Source organism: Cnephaeus nilssonii (assembly GCF_951640355.1).
Source record: "Cnephaeus nilssonii genome assembly, chromosome: 14".
NCBI classification, from domain to species: Eukaryota; Metazoa; Chordata; class Mammalia; order Chiroptera; family Vespertilionidae; genus Cnephaeus; species Cnephaeus nilssonii.
Window position 1 is genome coordinate 19,686,376 of NC_137085.1, and position 18,652 is coordinate 19,705,027.

The 18,652-nt window shown below is 42.5% G+C and overlaps 1 protein-coding gene across 1 annotated transcript in view; it reads left to right on the forward strand.

The window, feature by feature from the left end:
• Positions 1–18,652, forward strand: part of ELP1 (elongator acetyltransferase complex subunit 1) — a 60,331-nt gene that overhangs the window by 26,786 nt on the left and 14,893 nt on the right. The window contains exons 13-28 of the mRNA XM_079790073.1: positions 2,045–2,144; positions 3,787–3,969; positions 6,343–6,449; positions 7,003–7,106; positions 8,269–8,322; positions 8,412–8,517; positions 9,575–9,690; positions 10,051–10,124; positions 10,878–10,956; positions 11,052–11,131; positions 12,314–12,451; positions 12,556–12,641; positions 12,919–13,067; positions 16,188–16,311; positions 17,181–17,278; positions 18,374–18,575. Coding sequence (XP_079646199.1) covers positions 2,045–2,144; positions 3,787–3,969; positions 6,343–6,449; positions 7,003–7,106; positions 8,269–8,322; positions 8,412–8,517; positions 9,575–9,690; positions 10,051–10,124; positions 10,878–10,956; positions 11,052–11,131; positions 12,314–12,451; positions 12,556–12,641; positions 12,919–13,067; positions 16,188–16,311; positions 17,181–17,278; positions 18,374–18,575 — 1,800 coding nt within the window. The remainder of the gene's footprint in view (positions 1–2,044; positions 2,145–3,786; positions 3,970–6,342; positions 6,450–7,002; positions 7,107–8,268; positions 8,323–8,411; positions 8,518–9,574; positions 9,691–10,050; positions 10,125–10,877; positions 10,957–11,051; positions 11,132–12,313; positions 12,452–12,555; positions 12,642–12,918; positions 13,068–16,187; positions 16,312–17,180; positions 17,279–18,373; positions 18,576–18,652) is intronic.

The window sequence follows — 18,652 nt, forward strand, 5'->3', positions numbered from 1 at the left end:
AGGAGATGGTGAGAGTTTGAGCCAGGGAAGTGTCTGTAGAAAAATACCAAGTGGGGAGCTGGAAGCCTTTGAGAGTTAGGAGCATGTTGTAGCGTATTTGGGTATAGGAGTCTGGGAAAAGGTTGTGGGCGTTGTTATTAGAGTGTAGGATGTAGAGATTAGCCTTTCAAACACGGAGCGATTTCAGATGATGGCCCTGGTGTGGACAGCTCACCTGCGCAGGGAGCACAGCAGGAGGGACGGTGGGTGGGAGAGTCAGGATTGCTGTGTAGAAGCAGCGGACATCAGCTGTTGTGCAGGTGACAGTGAACGTTGAAGAATAATGCATTGTATTGGGATTAAAGGAAAGATTGGCAGTTGATGTCAAAATCAGAATATTCCAGTTTGAGGTCTCAGAGTGGACAAATCAGAATACTGATAAGGGCTACTGAACCGAAGGGAAAGAGCTTGTGTTACAAATGAACAACTTGGAGGTGAGTAGTGCACATTTGAGTCCAGTGGAGACATATTAGATGCCAGAATTTGCATAGGAGACATTTGATGTGTCCCGAGTATTGCTCCTTTTCCCCCTCCATGTTTATTGATTGTCTCTTATATGACACGTTTTATTCTAGTCCATACGATTGTGGAGTTTATCTTCTAGTTTGAGAGAAAGATCCTATCTAATAAAAGTGTAATATGCAGATTGACCATCACTCCAACACACAATATGTCTGCTCCCATTTGGTCAAAGATCCTGCCCCCATGTGGACACAAGATGGCCACTACAAGATGGCCAGCAGGAGAGGGCAGTTGGGAGGCACCCGGCCGGCAAGGGAGGGCAGTTGGGAGGGACCAGGCTTGCAAGGGAGGGCAGTTGGAGGTGATCAACCCTGCAGGAGAGGGTAGTTAGGGGTGACCAGGCTGGCAGAGGAGGAAAGTTGGGGGCAAACAGGCTGGCAGGGGAGCAGTTAAGCATCAACCAGGCTGGCAGCGGAGTGGTTAGGGGGTGATCAGGCTGGCAGGCAGAAGCGGTTAGGGGCAATCAGGAAGGCAGGCAGGCAAGCAGTTGGGAGCCAGCAGTCCTGGATTGTGAGAGGGATGTTCGACTGCCCGTTTAGGCCCGATCCTGGTGGGATCAGGCCTAAACAGGCAGTCGGACATCCCTCCAGGAGTCCCAGATTGGAGAGGGTACAGGCTGGGCTGAGGGACAACCCCCTGCCATGCACGAATTTCGTGCACCGGGCTTCTAGTAGTAAATAAAAGTTGAAGTCTATGAGATGGTAAATGCTGTGGAGAAAAATAAGCAAGGTCAGCATATGGGAGAGCATGAGGATAAGGGCAGGCAGGGAAAGGTGGCTTTGCTTTTAGGTCGTCAGGAAGCCTCTATGTGAAAGTGACATTTAAGCAGAGACCCAGTGGCAATTGGAGAGGGAGCCATGCGAATGCCTGGGGTAAGAACGTTCTAGGCAGAGTAGAGAGCAATGGCTAAGGTGCTTGTCTCTGTGTAGGAAATAGCCAGGATTTCAGGGAGGCTGCAGCAGAGGGGGTAAGGGGAGGATGGTGGGTGGAGTCAGAAAACAGCTCTTGTTGGCCTCGGAGGCTCTGGTAAGACCTCAGTGTTATTCTGTGTGAGACAGGAAGCCTCCGGAGGGTGTAGAGCCGAAGAGTGTGGTGTTCTGACTCAGTTTTTTAAAGGGTTGTATTGGCTGCTGTGCAGTGAATAAACTGGATCAAGAATGGAAAGAGAATATCTTTTGATGAAGGATGCCAGGTTGGTGAGAGGTGGTGGTGGGGCAGTGGAGGAAGTAGCACTGGGGTGAGAGGGCAGCCCTCCCCTGGTCTTGCTGAGGCACAGCGAGGATTGTGACTGGGGTAGTATGAAGGGGAAAGAAGATTTGGTTAAGCCTGAAAGGTAGGCAGAGATTTTTAAAAAGAGATTGAGATGTGACTTTTCTAGATTGCTTTATTTGTAAAGTAGTTTGACTTCTAGAACCCCATAAACTTAGTATGAGGAGAAGTGTTCATAGTGTGATATGACTGAATTTGCAATTTTGTTTTCTAGGTGATAGTTCAAGTGTGGATCCCACGGTGAAACTGGGAGCTGTGGGTGGAAGTGGATTTAAAGTTTCCTTTGAGACACCTCATCTGGAAAAGAGATACAAGTAGGTGGTTCTTAGTTTTGGGAACGTCTGGGAACAGAAGGAGCCAGCATTTACTCCTAAATTACCCAGTTGTTGTCCTGTGCTTGTTGCTGAGTGGAACAAGTAGATACCACACCTGGTGCTAGCTTTTAAGCCCTCTTGGGGAAGCCACTTACCTGGATTCTGAATGTCATGTAGGATGATGGGTGCAGGAGAGCCCAAGTGATAAACCAGCCTAAAACCCATTCTTCTCAACAGTCCTTGGTTCTCCACAGAAACATTGCGTGGGAAAGATGGAGATGAACGACAGGGCAGATTGCATTCACGTACCTAAATGAGGATGTCTAGGTTATTCACATATGGCTGACCTACAGCAGCCTCTGTCTTTGCCTCCTCCTACACTCCAAAACCTCTGGGTGCTGTGTTTTGAGGCTCTCAGTTTGGAAATCAGAATACATTTTCCCATGGAAATAATACTAGAAATGACTGGGTATAATTGAATACCTCAGGTATACTATAGGCATTATAAAATAACCCAGAAGCCAACTTACAAATTATAATGCCATTCCTGCGAGAATCCAGGATTTGAGTCTATTCTTGATGAGTCTGTGCTCTTAATTCCTGCTCTATTCTGTCTCCTGGGAGCATTTATTCCTAAATTAATAGTAATAATAAACTAACTAGAGCAAATAACTGAATGTTTCTTAAATGTATGCAATATATGTGTGTGTGTGTGTGTATATATATATATATATATATATATATATATATATATAACCTGTGTATGATTTGGGGGCTGCCTATATAATGCTTAAAAGTTTTCAAAAAACATTTATATGGATGATTTTATTTCACAGATATGAAACTACTAGAGGAAGGAAGTGTAAGGCAATGTAGAATATAGTTTCATTTAGAGAAGACTTCATGAAGGACGCGAATCCTTATCAATCCTTGAAGAAGGACTAGGACTAGGTTAGGATTGCAGAGAAGGCTTGGGAACATTGGGTGTGGTGGGCAGAATATCGGCAAGAACCAGGTGGGGATGCTCCTGCATGGGGCTGCATGCAGTGGAGAGTCCTAGGAGCTGGTCGAGGAGGAAGATTGGGCTAGAGACCCAGCTCCTTCAGTGCACACTGAGGGTTTGCTGCTCAAACTCAAAGGCAAGAAGTGATCGTTATGAGTTCCTGCATGAGGCAGCAAAAAGTGCTGTCCTCTGCTGCATAAACACTGCAGAAGATGTTAGAGGCAGGGAGACTCAAGTTAATGTATTCATTCTGGTGTGGGATGCTTGGGAAAGGACCCATTCTATTGAAGTCCAACTAGCTGCTGCAGTTTGGTTTGAATGCTGGTAAATGGGACAGCGGAAAATCTCTGGGTTTATTAGTATAGGGTCAACCCGGGGCAGGTAATTTTCTTGTGTGGTCAGATTCATAAATCTAAAGCTCTCAGAGAATAAGAAACAATATTAAGTAATCAGAAACCACATTTTCGAACCAGACAAACAGTATTTTTGGGGTTTTTAGTATTTGACATCACTTCAGGTTTTGCCCCTACAAATAACTAGGTGTTGACTGTATACAGGGTGGTTCATTCTTCCTTCATTCAGGCAAATCTCAGTGGCATTAAAGTTTCATTCTTGGATATTCTTCAATATTTAAAACAGAATTCAATTTGAGAATGGGGAAGATCAAGAAGTAAATCCACTGAAGCTCAGCTTTCTCACCTGGATCCAAGAAGACGTCTTCCTGGCCGTACGCCACAGTCAGTCCAGTCCACAGTCTGTCATTCACCGTCTCACCGTGGCCTCTTCTGAGACAGATGACCAGCAAGGACAGCTCACTATTAGGTATCACAGCTCTTCTGTGTTCCATGTGGTAATAGGTAGAGTTATGCTTTTCTGTTTTGTCTTTATGAGCATAGGACTTTCTTTAGCTTCTAGTGAGGTAGGTTAAGAGGCAGTAGCTTCCTTGTTAGACACACTTGGCAAGAGGTTAAGTCTAGTTTTGAGTCATGTCAAAATACAGGCTGAAAATGTGTCAAGAAGTGGTGAAAAAGAGGACAAATACCAACAGATGAGGCAAAACATTTTGAAGTGTGTTAAAATTTTTATATGCTTACATTCCAGCAAGGCAATTGCTAGCCCATGAGAATCAGTCACTCTGATTACCCTTGTTAGTTATTAAAATCAGTTATGTTATAAGACCTATTTATATGTGCTGCATTTTGATATCTGGCCTCTTACTCTTTACATTCTGTTTGGCACATGACGCATTTACTACTGAAAAGTCTCCTCTATTTTTCTTCTTTTTTTAATCATCTTTTTGTTTTTATTTTTTAACTTTATAGTTTCATTGAGGTATAATCAACACACAACAAATTACACAAATTTGTATGTACAATTTGATAACTTTTCATATCTGTATGCATCCATGAAGCCATACAATCAGGAAATAGAACATATACTTTCCCCACAAACGTTTCCTTTTGCCCTTTGTGACATACCCCTCTATGTCCACCACCATCCCCAGTCAGTGAGAGATCTGTTTTCTGTCATGGTAGATTGCATTTTATAGGATTCCTTTATTTTTCTTTGCTAAATTTCACTGCCCCCTAGCCTTGAGTTTCATTTTGATCCCTGACTGCGTCTTTGTCATGTAACACCTTCTAGTTCATGAATGCTGTTTTCTGTAAGGCAAGCCCTGTTGTGCAGTAGATAGACAGTATTGTCCGGGCAGCTCTGGGAAATCCTCAGGTTTCCAGTGTCACCCTGGGCACCATGGGCCTACACTGATATTACTCGCTAGCTTCATTTGTAATGGAAGATCTGCTTAGATTTAAACTCTGAAAACCCTTATTGCAAAATTAGGAACCTTTCCTCATTGTATACATCAAACATTCTGATGCAGTCATGAACTCCTAATCTTTGATTCATAACTCTTTATATTTTTAAAAGCTTTTTGTGAATATGTCTCGATGCAGAAAATGTTGTAGCTACATGTAGCACTTAAAGATTTTTGAAAAGCAGAGCAGTTTTCATATGTTTAAATTATGAAATTTCTACTTTTCAAAATTTAAAATTATTTTTTAAGAAATTTTTATTTTTAATTACACTTGACAAACAATATTATATTTCTGGTGTACAACATAGTGCTGAGACATAAAATTTAAAATTATTTATAGAAAAAAAGCTAGAGGCAGTCATTTCATTTACTGAAAAGATAATGAGAAAGTCATTTAAAATATATTTCTGTTGCTTTGACCTTTGTTTCTCAAAAGAAGACTGTTCATATACAATATCAATGTTTTTGAGGAATATAAAGTCCCTTGATTAGCTTGCAGCTCTTAATAGTTTACATACTACAGTTTGTCTTTGTAAAAGGTACTCTTCTTAGTGCTTTACCAATATTAACTCACGGATTTCTCACAGTACCTCTTTGGAATATGTACTGTTAGCATTTTACAGCTGAGACAGCTGAGGCACAGGGCACGTAAATAGCTTGCCTGAGATCCCAGTCCCAGCAAGACTAGCTCCTCAGTCTGTTCTCTTAACTTACAGATAATTTATCCTCACAAAACTTGGGACATTTTGGTATTTCATAAATTGGTTAAAAAATCTTTGAATAAATGTTAGCATTGGAATCATTTTATTTTAAATCACTCTCTCTTTCACTTCCTTTAAGACATATCTAGTCTCTTTAAGATGTATCCGTTCATTGACTCAGGAAAAAATACTATGGCAACAGCACATTTTTCCTCTCCCCATGAATGAAGACCCACAGATTTCCATGAACGAATATGATAGTGATAGGGAGTGTTCTATATTCCTACAGACTCACTGCTTCATTAATGTAGTTTATATTTTAAGAATACAGAAATAATATTGGTACCAGGTATATCTAATGAAGGCGGTAAGTGGCAATAAGTTATAATGAGTTGCTGCCAGAATAGGAATGATGGACTTCACAATGTAGACTCCAGTTTATTTGTATTGTGGAAAATAGTGTGATGTGACAGGTAATCGCTTTATCTGGGCTTGTGATTGCAGAAGTTTAGTGTGTGTGTGTGTGTGATGTGTATATTGTATTGAAACAAGCAGAGTAGCACTGAAAGGAAATTGCTTGTTTCTTTTTCTGTTTTGCAAAATCTGTGAAATGTCACTACTTTTGAGAAAAACTAGATCTGTTCACATCCCCTTTCTCCCTTTGATTACTTTTGTCAGTTCATCTGTGACAGTGGATGGGGTCATAATCAGCCTGTGTTGCAATTCCAAGACCAAGACAGTAGCATTGCAGCTAGCTGGGGGTCAGATACTTAAGTACCTTTGGGGTGAGTATCACAGTTAGGAAAACATATTTATGACTTATATGATGTTTCATTGTTAAAAACATGACTTGTATCTTGTCTGTGCCACATTGACTGTTAGGTCTTTTAACTACTCTGGAAAACCTTAAGCTATAGCAAGGATTGGCAGGTGTTTTCTTTTTTTTTAAAGATTTTTTTACTGACTTGTAGACAGAGAGGAAGGGAGAGGGAGAGAGAGAAACATCATTGTGAGAGCAAAACATTGATCAGTTTCTTCCTTAACGCCCCCTACCAGGGATCAAGCCTACAACCTGGGCATGTGCCCTAATGGGGAATTGAACCAGCAACCTTTCAGTGCATGGGATGATGCTCCAACCAACTGAGCCACACAGGCCAGGGCGGCAGGTGTTTACTACCTGTTTTCTCTTGTAATGAATTGGAATACCCTAATGAGTTTCCAGAATACATTTGGAAAGTAATCCAAATTGCATGTTAAGTGTTTTAGTAAGTATTAATGGGACAGTTTTTTACAAAGAGCAGATCAGCTCTTGGTAAACCTCATCTGCTAATCCTGCAGAATCACCTTCTCCAGTTGTTGAACCCTGGAAGAACCCGGGTGGATTTCCTGTTCAAATTCCTTATGAATGCACACAGACTGAATTGGCCATGATTGGAGGGAAGGTAAGTGATCACAGGGCAGAAAAATTTACCACTTAAAAGTAGGGACCCAAGATCTGATAGCATTAGGTACAAAGAGTATGGGCTTTGGATGTGAGCCTGGGTCTCCACTAAATTGTAAGGCAACACTGAGAAGGTACGGTTCCCTGAGCCCCAGCTTCCTCTGTAAGAAGGAATTAAGAGGTTGCCCGGTAAGCAGGCTTTAGTTAATCCCTTCCTCGGAGCTATAAATTTAAAAATAGAATGCAGTTAGCAAACTTTCATCCCCAGTTGTACAGAACAGTCAGTTAGTTTTATTAAATACCTTTTGGGAACAACAGAAATGTAATCTTGAAAGTAGTATTCAGTAGGCTGTCATTCATCAAATATTAAAATGCCTATAATTGTGGTGGGTGGTAGGATACATTTGTTATAAAGCAAAACAGCTGTTCAATCCCTTGTTCTTGTGGACTTTATAATCTATCAACAGATTATATGATTAGCCCCTCCAATGGGAGAATGAAGGAAACAAGCAGGGTGTAATGACAGAGAATGGTGAGGTGCTGGGGACTAAGTGGAAGATGGTCGCTATGAGGATGGGGGACCTACTTTGGTGGGAAGCTCTATGGTGGGGTGTGTGTACTGAGCTGTGAAGGAAGGGAAGGCTCCCCGAGGAAGGGAGAGTGTTCCAGGGACAAGGAACTGTACACATCTTGAGCTTGGAAAGAGCTCAGCTTATTCGAGGAACTGAATGGAAGCAGTGTGGCTGGGACTCAGTGAAAGGCCATAGGAAGGAGTGTGGATTTTTTATTTATTTAACAGAGGTAGGAAGATTATTAGTAATTTTAAATCAGCAGAATAATGTTATTTGCTTCATGGTTTGAAATGTTTTCTGGCTGCCAGGTGGGGAGTAGGTTGGAAAGGAACCAGAGCGGAAGTGACTGTTGGGGTGGAGGCAGAGAGGGCAGAAAGGTGGCATATTTGAGATGCAGGTAGGAGATAGAAATGACGGCCTGCAGATGGGTTGGATGGCGTCTGGACCAACCACATCTAACATATCTATATTCAGCCCTGATTACAGAGACTTAGATGTGAAATCACAGGTCAGTAGAACTGTGTGATTGAAAGGTTAGGTTTAACTAGTTTGGTTAGAATTGTTTATAATTTCAGTTTTATTTCTTTGCAGGAATATGTCCTTGGTCTGACTAACAGGTGTCGCTTTTTCATCAATGACAATGAGGTATAAAGGCTTGGTTTGGTGACGGATCTTCTTCAGTGTTGCCTCCAAGTAATAAAGCTAAATTTCCCCTTGTCTCCCTTGCCTTGTAGGTTGCTTCCAATATCACATCATTTGCAGTATATGATGAGTTTTTGTTGTTAACGACTCATTCTCACACCTGCCAGTGTTTTTGTCTGAGTGATGCTTCATTAAAAAGTAAGTTCTCAGTGTGTAAAATAGAAAATGGTCCCTCTTCTGCTATCTTTTGTCCTTTGAGGTCTTGATGACTTTCAAGTTCTTCACCTACTTTGGCTTTTGACTGTGGAGTCCTGGACAGAATACCATTAGAGTTTAGTTCCTTCGTCCCTAACCTCAGCACAGCATCGCAGTTCAGTCATCCTGCACCAGTTAGCAAAGACTTCCAAAAAAGGAAGTCCTTCCTTAAGCAGAATATTCTAAAGTTAAAATTGTTCAGGAAATTTCATTATGTAATTAATATTTTACTTTGAGTTACCAGTAAATACCAAACGAGCAATATGCTGTGACTTCTTTGTAATCTTTTCTCACTGTGGCCACCCTCCGCTGTACCCTCTGAAGGACTTCGTCTGGGGCAGTGGTCGACAAACTCATTAGTCAGCAGAGCCAAATATCAACAGTACAATGATTGAAATTTCTTTTGAGAGCCGAAAACCGACTTCTGCGCATGGGCCACGAAGTTTCAATCGCACTGTATGTGCGCGCTTGCACGTGGTATTTTGTGGAAGAGCCACACTCAAGGGGCCAAAGAGCCGTATGTGGCTCGCGAGCCACAGTTTGCCGACCACTGGTCTGGGGTTTGTAGGAAGTTGGCTCTGTTACTTCTTCTATTCCTTGCCCATCCATCCCCTCACCTTCAACCCCACCCCCCCTTTGTGTGTGTGTTTTCCTTATTCTGAAAATCCCCATTTATTTTCCTTGTTTCTAACTTGGAAATGGAATCATTCCCTGGTCTGATCATAGTGCTAAGAAAGAGAGAAGCTGCCCGTTCTCCCTGTGTCTTCCAAGTCAGTTGATGAGTTGTGTGTGAGAATATGCATGAAGGCTCTGAGAGAGGGCAGGTTCGAGGGATGAGACTGTTTATCAGAAAGGCTGATGGTCTTGAGGTTGAGTGGGAGAGCAAAGGAGCCTGGTTAGTAACTGCTCTCTTGTATTTCAGATAACATGCAGTTTCAGCTGCAGGTAATGGAGAGTGCCTGGTCATGACAGTGATTCTTAAGGCCCATGTTGTCTCTAGCATTGCAGGCAGGTCTGAGCAGCAGTCACGCGTCTAACGGGGAAACACTGCGGATGGTGGAGAGGGGTTCACGCATTGTCACTGTTGTGCCCCAGGACACAAAGCTGATATTACAGGTAAGCTGATTTTCCAGGCTGTGTTTCTGATTGCCATTGGACAGTCAATACCAAACAGTTTTTGCAGATTGTATTTTAGGCTCTCTTTTCATTTTCAGTAATTTACTCTAAGTCTTTCCTTGCCAGGTTCTGTTAGCTTTACAAAGGAGTGTTCTTACAGGCTCTGCCTAGTAAGGCTAATAGGGAAGCTTTTCTGGAAAGTCAGTATAAATATTGAGCACAACTAGATTCTGCTAAAAGTGGGCTCATTTTACCTCGCGTGGTAGTTCACTGTGAAGTTAGGTAAAGTTGTGTAGCCTGGGTATTTAAATGTTTTCTATTTAATTTAAAACATTATTATTTTGATTTATATATTTTAAGATGCCAAGGGGAAACTTAGAAGTTGTTCATCATCGAGCCCTGGTTTTAGCTCAGATTCGGAAGTGGTTGGACAAGTAAGTACCGCGCACAGGACTAGTTAGCTTGTTATGACTTATGTGTGAAGATCATAAGTATCCTTTCAAGGTTTAAAACCTAAAAGTCTGGAAAACCTTCATTACAGATGTCATCAATCAGATTCTCAGAGGCTTTTTTTTTTTTTTACACTTTGATTTTTCTTTTTAATATTTATTAATTAAATTGATTGTGGTGACATGGTCCACACTGATTTTAATGCCATATGGTGTAGTGACATTTCCAGCAGAAGGGATCATGAAGCTCATCGTGTAAGTCAGGGCTTCCTAGCCTAAGGGGACCCGTGTGGCTTCAGATGGCCTGTAAACCTGGGACACTGCACCAACTGTGACTGCATGTCTTTCTAGGCAGGAGGCCCAAGGCTTTCAGGTTCGCAGGGGGCCCATGACCCAAAGTGCCTGAGCCACTGTTAGGAGGGAAATGATCCATTGTCTGACTCGGTACAGGAGAAGCTTTGCATTATTTTGTTAAGAAAGACCCAAGTTCCATGATGAGTGTGTCTGTGAGGATGTAGTCCTCACCCTGCCATGATGATTAAATCATTCCTTTTCAGAAGGTAAATGAATTTGGTAGCCGATTTTCTTATTCTGTGATTTCAGAGTGAAAATCCATTAGCAGTTGTTTGGCACTTGGGCTGTAATCTCATTAGAACTGGTTTGTATCATAATGAAAACATGCTGGGTCCAGGGAGCTTAATTTTTGTGAAATGCCTTCTCTGTCCATTCTCTTCACAGGCTTATGTTTAAAGAAGCATTTGAATGCATGAGAAAACTGAGAATTAATCTCAATCTGATTTATGATCATAACCCTAAGGTAACTTGCTCATGCTGCTGTTTACCCTAGCTTACTTTAGACTTGAAATAATGTGATCTGAACTAAAATGTTTTGTCCTTTTTTTTTTGGGGTAGGTGTTTCTTGAAAATGTGGAGTCCTTCATAAAACAGATTGATTCTGTAAATCATATTAATTTGTTTTTCACAGAATTGAAGTAAGTATTTTGAATAATTCATGAGTATCATAGCCATGATTTTCTCTCTTCTAGTTAAGGAAATCAAATAGATAGATAGCTAGAGGAGAAAAATTAATGTCTAGTATTTTTTTATCACTATAACTCTTAACCATATGTACTGGATTTTTCCTTTTTAAAACAGTCTATTTAAAACTAAGACTTTAAGTATGTAGGTCAGAATTATTATTTGACTTTATTTTTAGGTAGACATATAAAACTGTTTTTATGAATTTAAAAGAAAATGGTGTCTTCTTATGTCTGCATTGACCATTTCTCCAACTTTTTAATGAGAAATTTGAAACAAAAAAGTTGAGAGAATTGTCATATGAGCATCCTGTACTTCCACCTAGATTCTAGAATTCATATTTTTCTACATTTGCTTTATCACTATTTGCCACCGGTTCATGCATCATCTATTTTTAGACTAATTTCAAGGTAATTATAGACATTAGTCTACCTTTACCTCAGTATTTCATTTTGCATAGCACTATCTAGAGTGCATCGTTTGCATACGGGGGTCCCGTTGTATTTATAGTGAAATGCAACAATCAATGTACCCTTCAATGAGTTTTGACATATGTATACTTCCATGTAACCTGAACCTCGACCAAGTTCCCTCCAGTTCCTTCTCAGTCAGTCCCTGACCCTTAGGCAGCCACTGTTTGGAGTTTTACACCCTGGATCAGTTTTACATGTTCAGGAACTTTATAAATGGATTCAGAATATTTACTTTTCTATGTAAATAAAGCTCCTTTCCCATAGTGTATATTATCTTGAGATTCATCCATTTTACATGTATTCAAAATCCATCTTATTTATCACTCAATAGGATGCCACTGTATAAATATACTAGTTTGTTCATTCATCCCCCAGTTGATGGAAACCTGGTCTGTGCCTTGTTTGGGCTGTCTGGATAAAACACCTATGAATATCATTGTACAGGTCTTTTGTAGACATGTTTTCATTTCTCAATAAATTTCTCCATTTTTTATCTTATATGAGTATTTTTATAATTAAACTTTTCCAGTAGCTTTTTTTTTTTTAATAGCTATCTATTTTTATTTATTGTCTCATCAGCACACCTGGATTTATGTGAATGGTTTGGTGGGTGGGGGGGGCACAGGTTCAGTTAGTGACCTTTTAATACACACTTGTTCTTAGGGAAGAAGATGTCACAACTACCATGTACCCTCCACCAGTTCCCGACACTGTCCCACAGTCCAGGGGTCTCGAGGGGAGTAAAGTAGACCTTATCTGCGATGCCATGCGAGCTGCCATGGAGAGCATAGACCCTGACAAGTACGTGTGCTGCGTTAGGGGCGTCTTGTGAATGACACAAGCACTAGCTGTCCTTACTCTGTTCATCCTTCTCATCCTGTGTTGCTCTTCGTGTCTGACCTCAGGTACTGCCTGTCCATCCTCACCTCTCATGTGAAGAAAACAACCCCAGAACTGGAAGTTGTGCTGCAGAAGGTACACGAGCTTCAAGGTAGAGACCCGTTCACAGAAAGAGTGTTTTCGGGGCCTGATTGTCTCAGCCTTCCCAGCTCGGGAGAGCGCACTGAGCAGACCAGTGTCACAGCACAGATTTAACGTGTGGACTTTGACTGGCCATTTTAAGATCTGTGTCATTCTTTTCAGTGCTGCATGTACAAAAGAGTCAGAAATATCTGTCTATTGGAAAATGTGTTTCTTTGTCGTTTGGTTATGATGCCAGGTGTGTGGGTTTTTGCCCAGATGGTTTGTTCTGTTTTGTTTTCTGACAGGAAGCACTACCCCTGTTCCTGATGGTGTGAGTGCTGAAGAGGCCCTAAAGTATTTGCTGCTGCTGGTGGATGTGAATGAATTATATGATCATTCTCTTGGGACCTATGACTTTGATTTGGTCCTCATGGTAGCTGAGAAGTCACAGAAGGTACGTGGAGTTGCTACTTTGCCATCTTTTTGGTTCTCGTTTATGTAATCATGGCAGCATGAATCCCTCTCCTAATGGTGCAGTGTTCTGCCCGATGTTTTCCTGGGAGCACAGGCCTGGAGGCAGATCTGAGTCTCCAGGCCCACACTTCTAAGCGCCATTCTCTATCATAGTTCTTTGCTTATCAAAGTGTTTTGATTGCTAGGTTGAGCAAGTGAAATAAAATTATGTGGTTATTTTTAATATTATAGGCATATGTGTGAACAAATTCTCCTCTTATCAAGGAAATAGAACAAGTGAATCGTATTTCAATTCAGGTCTCTATTTTGTAGCTCATTTACTAGTGGAAAGTAGGAACACAGAGAATAGAAAGGTTCAGGGCCTCTGTCCCCCTTAGCATGCTACAGTCAAAATGTTTGAGCACCCCTGGCTTGCACCTTTTTTTATCTATTGTACAGCCTTAGTTTCATCCCCTACCATTCCTTTCTTTGCTCTTGTCAGAGTGACCTTTCCAAAAAGGAAAACTTGATCCTTTATTCCTCTGTTTAAATACTTTATAGTCCCCATGGCCCCAGCATGAAATCAAAGGCTGTAATATTACTTAAACATCCTCTGTGATCTGTTCCCTGGGTATCTCTGTCCTCATCTCTTCACGTTGTCCCCTTTTCTCTGCCCGTGGAGGAAAGGCAGTGCTTTGGTTGCCTTAGCCACCACACACCTTTGTGGATAACATGACTTCTGCCTCCCCTCTCACCCTCCCCATTCACCTGGCTAATTCTCACTCATCTTGGTCAAAGGATGTCAAGGTGGCATCTGCCCAGTAAGCGGTTCTTTTTCTTTTTTGGTGCCCTGATGGGATCGAACCCACAATCGGGATGACACTCCAAACAACTGAGCCACCTCAGCCAGGGATTCCAGTAAGCCATTTTTGCCTCCCTGCCCACCACCCAGGGACTGGAGGAGATGGCTCCTGTGTATTCCACTGCACCGTGTCTACCCCTGCATCCAGTCTGTCCTCTTCTAGACTACCTTTCCTGAGCTTCAGGGTTATGTTGCATCCCTTGTACATGATGGAATGTTTTGGCCTGTAGTCATCTCCTACATCACATGCATGAACATTAATTATTTACTCTCAATATTTTTCCTGTATTGTTCTTACGTGTCTCTGCCAGGGAAACTGAATTAAAAACAGGAAGCATCTCTTCTTCAGGAAGAAAATAGTTTTTTTACAGGGCATGGCACCGAGCTGGAGAGGATCAGTGCCAACAAAAACTTGGTTGACAGGGCCTCAGAGTTTTGTGTCCAACTCAGTATAACTTTGCCTTTGCAAGTGGAGGGCTTGACGTGTCATGGAAACAGCTCTAAACACAGTGCCTTGCACTTTTAGGAGAAACTTGGATGCATTTGTTGAATATCTTACAGATTGGAACCTTGTTTTCCTTATTAGCCTATGAAATAAGTGTCTATTGTGAGACTTAGGTAAGAAGTAGTTATTATTCCTAATGAAAGCTAATAACACCCATATGTTAAGCATTTTCATCAAAAGTATTATGGTCCTAGCTCGTTTGGCTTAGTGGATAGAGTGTTGGCCCTTGGACTAAAGGGGTTCGATTCCAGTCATGGGCATGTACCTTGGTTGCATGCTCAATCCCCCGACCAGGTCTGAGTGCATAAAAGAGGCAACCAATCAATGTATATCTCTCACATCAATATTTCTCTCTCTGTGTCTCTCCCTGTCCCTTACACACTCTCTAAAAATCAATGGAAAAGTATCCTTAGGATTAGCAAAACAAAAGTAGTTGTATTATATAGTTTAGTTTTTTCTACCTATCTATATATATAAAAGCCTAAGTGACTGTTATGACCAAACGACTGGTTGCTATGATGCGTACCGACCACCAGGAGGCAAATGCTCAACTCAGGAGCTGCCCCCTGGTGATCAGTGCACCCCCACAGGGGGAGCACTGCTCAGCCAGAAGCTGGGCTCACAGCTGGCGAGCGTAGCTGTGGTGGCGGGAGCCTCTCCTGCCTCCGTGGCAGTGCTATCGAGTGGTGGCGGCAGGTAGGGCCGGGATGAGCAGCAGTGGAGCTGCGCCCGGCCAGGCTGGGGCTCCTCCCTGGCCACCTGCCACTTCGGCACTGCTACATCCCTCAGGGAGATGTTGGACTGGATCCGGATTGCAAGAAGGCACAGGCCAGGTTGAGGGACCCCACCCGTGCACAAATCCGTGCACCAGGCCTCTAGTATATATGTATAAGGCTAAGTGTCCATCTGACTGGTAGCTATGGCACATACTGACCACCAGGGGGCAGACGCTAAGCGCAGGAGCTGCCATGATGCACACTGGCCATTTAAAAATAAATGGCACCACGGACCTGGTGCCGACAAACCAACACTCAGTTCCCCCCAAGTGGGACATAAGCCCTGCCACCACCCTGGAGTGACACCCCACCAAATCACAGCCAATGCTGCCAAGACCCCATGGTGCAAAATGTGGCCCACAGCCCAGCCCAGCCCAGAAAAGGTCACTGTGGGCACTGGGTAATGACATCATGTAGCAATGCCTGGCTTCCTTTCCCTAGTAACTAGCCTCCTATAGATCACTGCGTGATCTATAATAATAATCTGCTTTGTGTTGATGTTTACTGCTGTGTTGCTGACAATTACCTGAAAGAGAAGTTGGGTGCGTCACTGGGTTGGAAAAAATTTAGCTAAATCAGAAAGCCGGTCTAATTAAGCAAGTTTATTCTGTGTGTGTGTGTGAAAGGCTCAGTTGACTCGCGCACATCGCGCACACACAATACATATAAAGCTCTCACTGGCGCCAATCACACGCATGTGTTTTGATCTGTCATTGTCATTAATTTGGTTGACACTTCTATTATAGAGAAAGGGAGAATAGTGATATTAAAATATTTCTTCTAATTAATTTCCTTTCAATGTGCACGAATCTGTGCACCGGAACACTAAGTATTATATAAAAAGTAATTAATATATTAATATGGTACCTATTCTTAAAATTATGTAGCTTTGGATTTACTGCTATAATTATTATATGTTTATTTTTATAAGTAAATATTATCACAAGCAATAAAGTTCTATTTATAATTTTTTTTTAGGATCCAAAAGAATATCTCCCATTTCTTAATACACTTAAGAAAATGGAAACTAATTATCAGCGGTTCACCATAGACAAATACCTGAAACGGTATGAAAAAGCCATTGGCCACCTCAGCAAATGTGGTGAGTATGAGGATTACTATGCTTATTTCCACTTCGGATTTTCTTTGGCACTAGGCAACTATAAATTAAAATGTTAGTTTAAACACACACTGCTTTCAATTTCCACTCCTGAAATCTTCAACAATTACATAAATACACCTGATTTTATATGTTCTGAGAACTGAGGATAAAGCAAGTGTCTTTTAAAGAGCTGAGGGGCTCTGCAGCTAGGGAAATAGAGCAGATCCTTTTTGGGTTAAGAATGATTGCCTCCTAAATTCACTTCAGTGTCTCAGAATCAAAATTAGTAGATAACTCACTGTTCTCATGGTGTTTGCAGACACCTGAAGGAAGCTTGGCTTGTCTGGAGCGAGGTGCCCACTGCGGTGCCCTGGAAGCCGGTCTCACTCATCAGTGATGGGGTGGGCCAAGCGCAGTGGCGGGTGCTTTGATCCCACCCCCTCTCCACCCCCGGCCCTGGCCTGGGCTGCAGCCTCTGGCTTCAGCAGTTGCGATTCCTTCCTGAGGGCTGGGAGGGGGACAGGGAAGAGTCACTAGGGCTGGGCAGTACTTGGCGTGTGTATGTTTAATACACATCCCAGGGGATTCTTAAGGAGGTTGAACCAATTGGGCTGGATGGTCATTGATCAGGGGTAGTGTGAAAAAGTTCTGTAAAGTAGAACTCTGATCCCAGGCAGTTCTTCTAATACCTCAGAATCTGCAGTGGTGTTCATTAAAATTCAGATTCCTGGATTCATTCTCCAGATTTTCTGATTGTGCAGGTCTTGGAATCGTCTCTGTTGATTTTTTTAGAGACTGTTAGTGAAAATAAAATCCTTTCTGCTTCCAAGTCTTAAGCTTGTGTGTGTATATGAATCTTATTCCTGCAGGACCCGAGCACTTCCCAGAATGCTTAAACTTAATAAAGGATAAGAACCTGTATAATGAGGCTCTGAAGTTATATCCACCAGACTCGCAGCAGCACAAGGTGCGTGGTGTATGAAACGCACTCCTGGTTTTGCTTTGTGCCTTAGTTGGAAAGGGTGAGGGTCCTGAGTCCATAACACTGTCCTTGGTTTCAAGGTTCATCTTCAGACAAATTAGCCTCACCTTGAACTTCTTACCTGAGACAGTGGTTCTGCCCTGTTCCTACTCTGAAGAACTTACACAGGCCAGAAACCTAGGTATTGTCCCAGATTCCTCGTGGGGAATACCCACACAGCCTCCACTTGGGCCCCTGCCTCTCTGCCCCATAACGGATCATCCTGCAAAGTACAGATCTTTCTCATTGGTGAGCTAAACATATAATTCCCATAAAAACGTGATAGTGGTGTGCACAGTTTATAGATGAGAAAACAGCTTGCCTAAGGACCTGGGGCTGTGAAGCGGCTGACCTAGGCTACGGATCCTGTGCTGTTAACCACTGCTCACTGTGCCATCATCCATTGCCATCATTTCCAGTTCATCTGCAAAATTGCTCACATCTTTCTATGATCTGGCTCCTGACTGCCTCTTTAGCACCCACTGCCTCTGCCGGCCCTCTGCCTTCCCCTTCCTTTAGCCCCACTGGTCCTTCAAAACGCTCAGGTCTCCTCTGCCAGGAAGCCCATGCTCTTTGCTTGTCACACCAGCCTTCTTGCGTATTCCTCCTTTATTCCATAATGTTCCTGCCCGGTGGCCACGATGCCTTCCTGCTCTCGGCCTGGAACACTCTCTCTCACTCTTCATGTGGTTTATTCTCACTGCTCCCCGGGCCTTTACCACTGCAGATCCTTTCTCTTATTTCTAGAGCAGGAACTTGGTGGTGGTTCTTGTTACTGTTTGGTTTTTTGCTGGTTTGGTTTTATTTTTGCACTGCAGCATCTTTGTCACTGTCCTGAATAGTACCCAGTAATTGTTTGTTAAGTGAATAAATGGCACATCATCAATAAGGTTTTGAATGGAAGAATGATTGGATTCACTGATCAACTGTAGGACTTTCCTAAATTCAAGAGTTTCAAGTATAGCAACTAAGGCAGCCTACAATGGAGACTTAAACATTGATTGTCACCTTTCCTCACCAACCCTACATCTCTTGTCACAGGATATCAGCATTGCTTACGGGGAACACCTGACGCAGGAGCACCTCTATGAGCCAGGGGGGCTGGTGTTTGCCCGCTGTGGTGCCCACCAAAAAGCTCTTGATGCCTTTGTGGCTGCTGGCAGCTGGCAGCAGGCTCTCTGTGTGGCGGCCCAGCTTCAGCTGAGCAAAGAGCAGCTGGCTGGCCTCGGCAGAGCTCTGGCAGGTAAACACACATGTTCCCCAAAATGAGAACTTCTCCAGAGGTTTTTCTATTCTTTTTTTGTTTGTTTGTTTTATTTG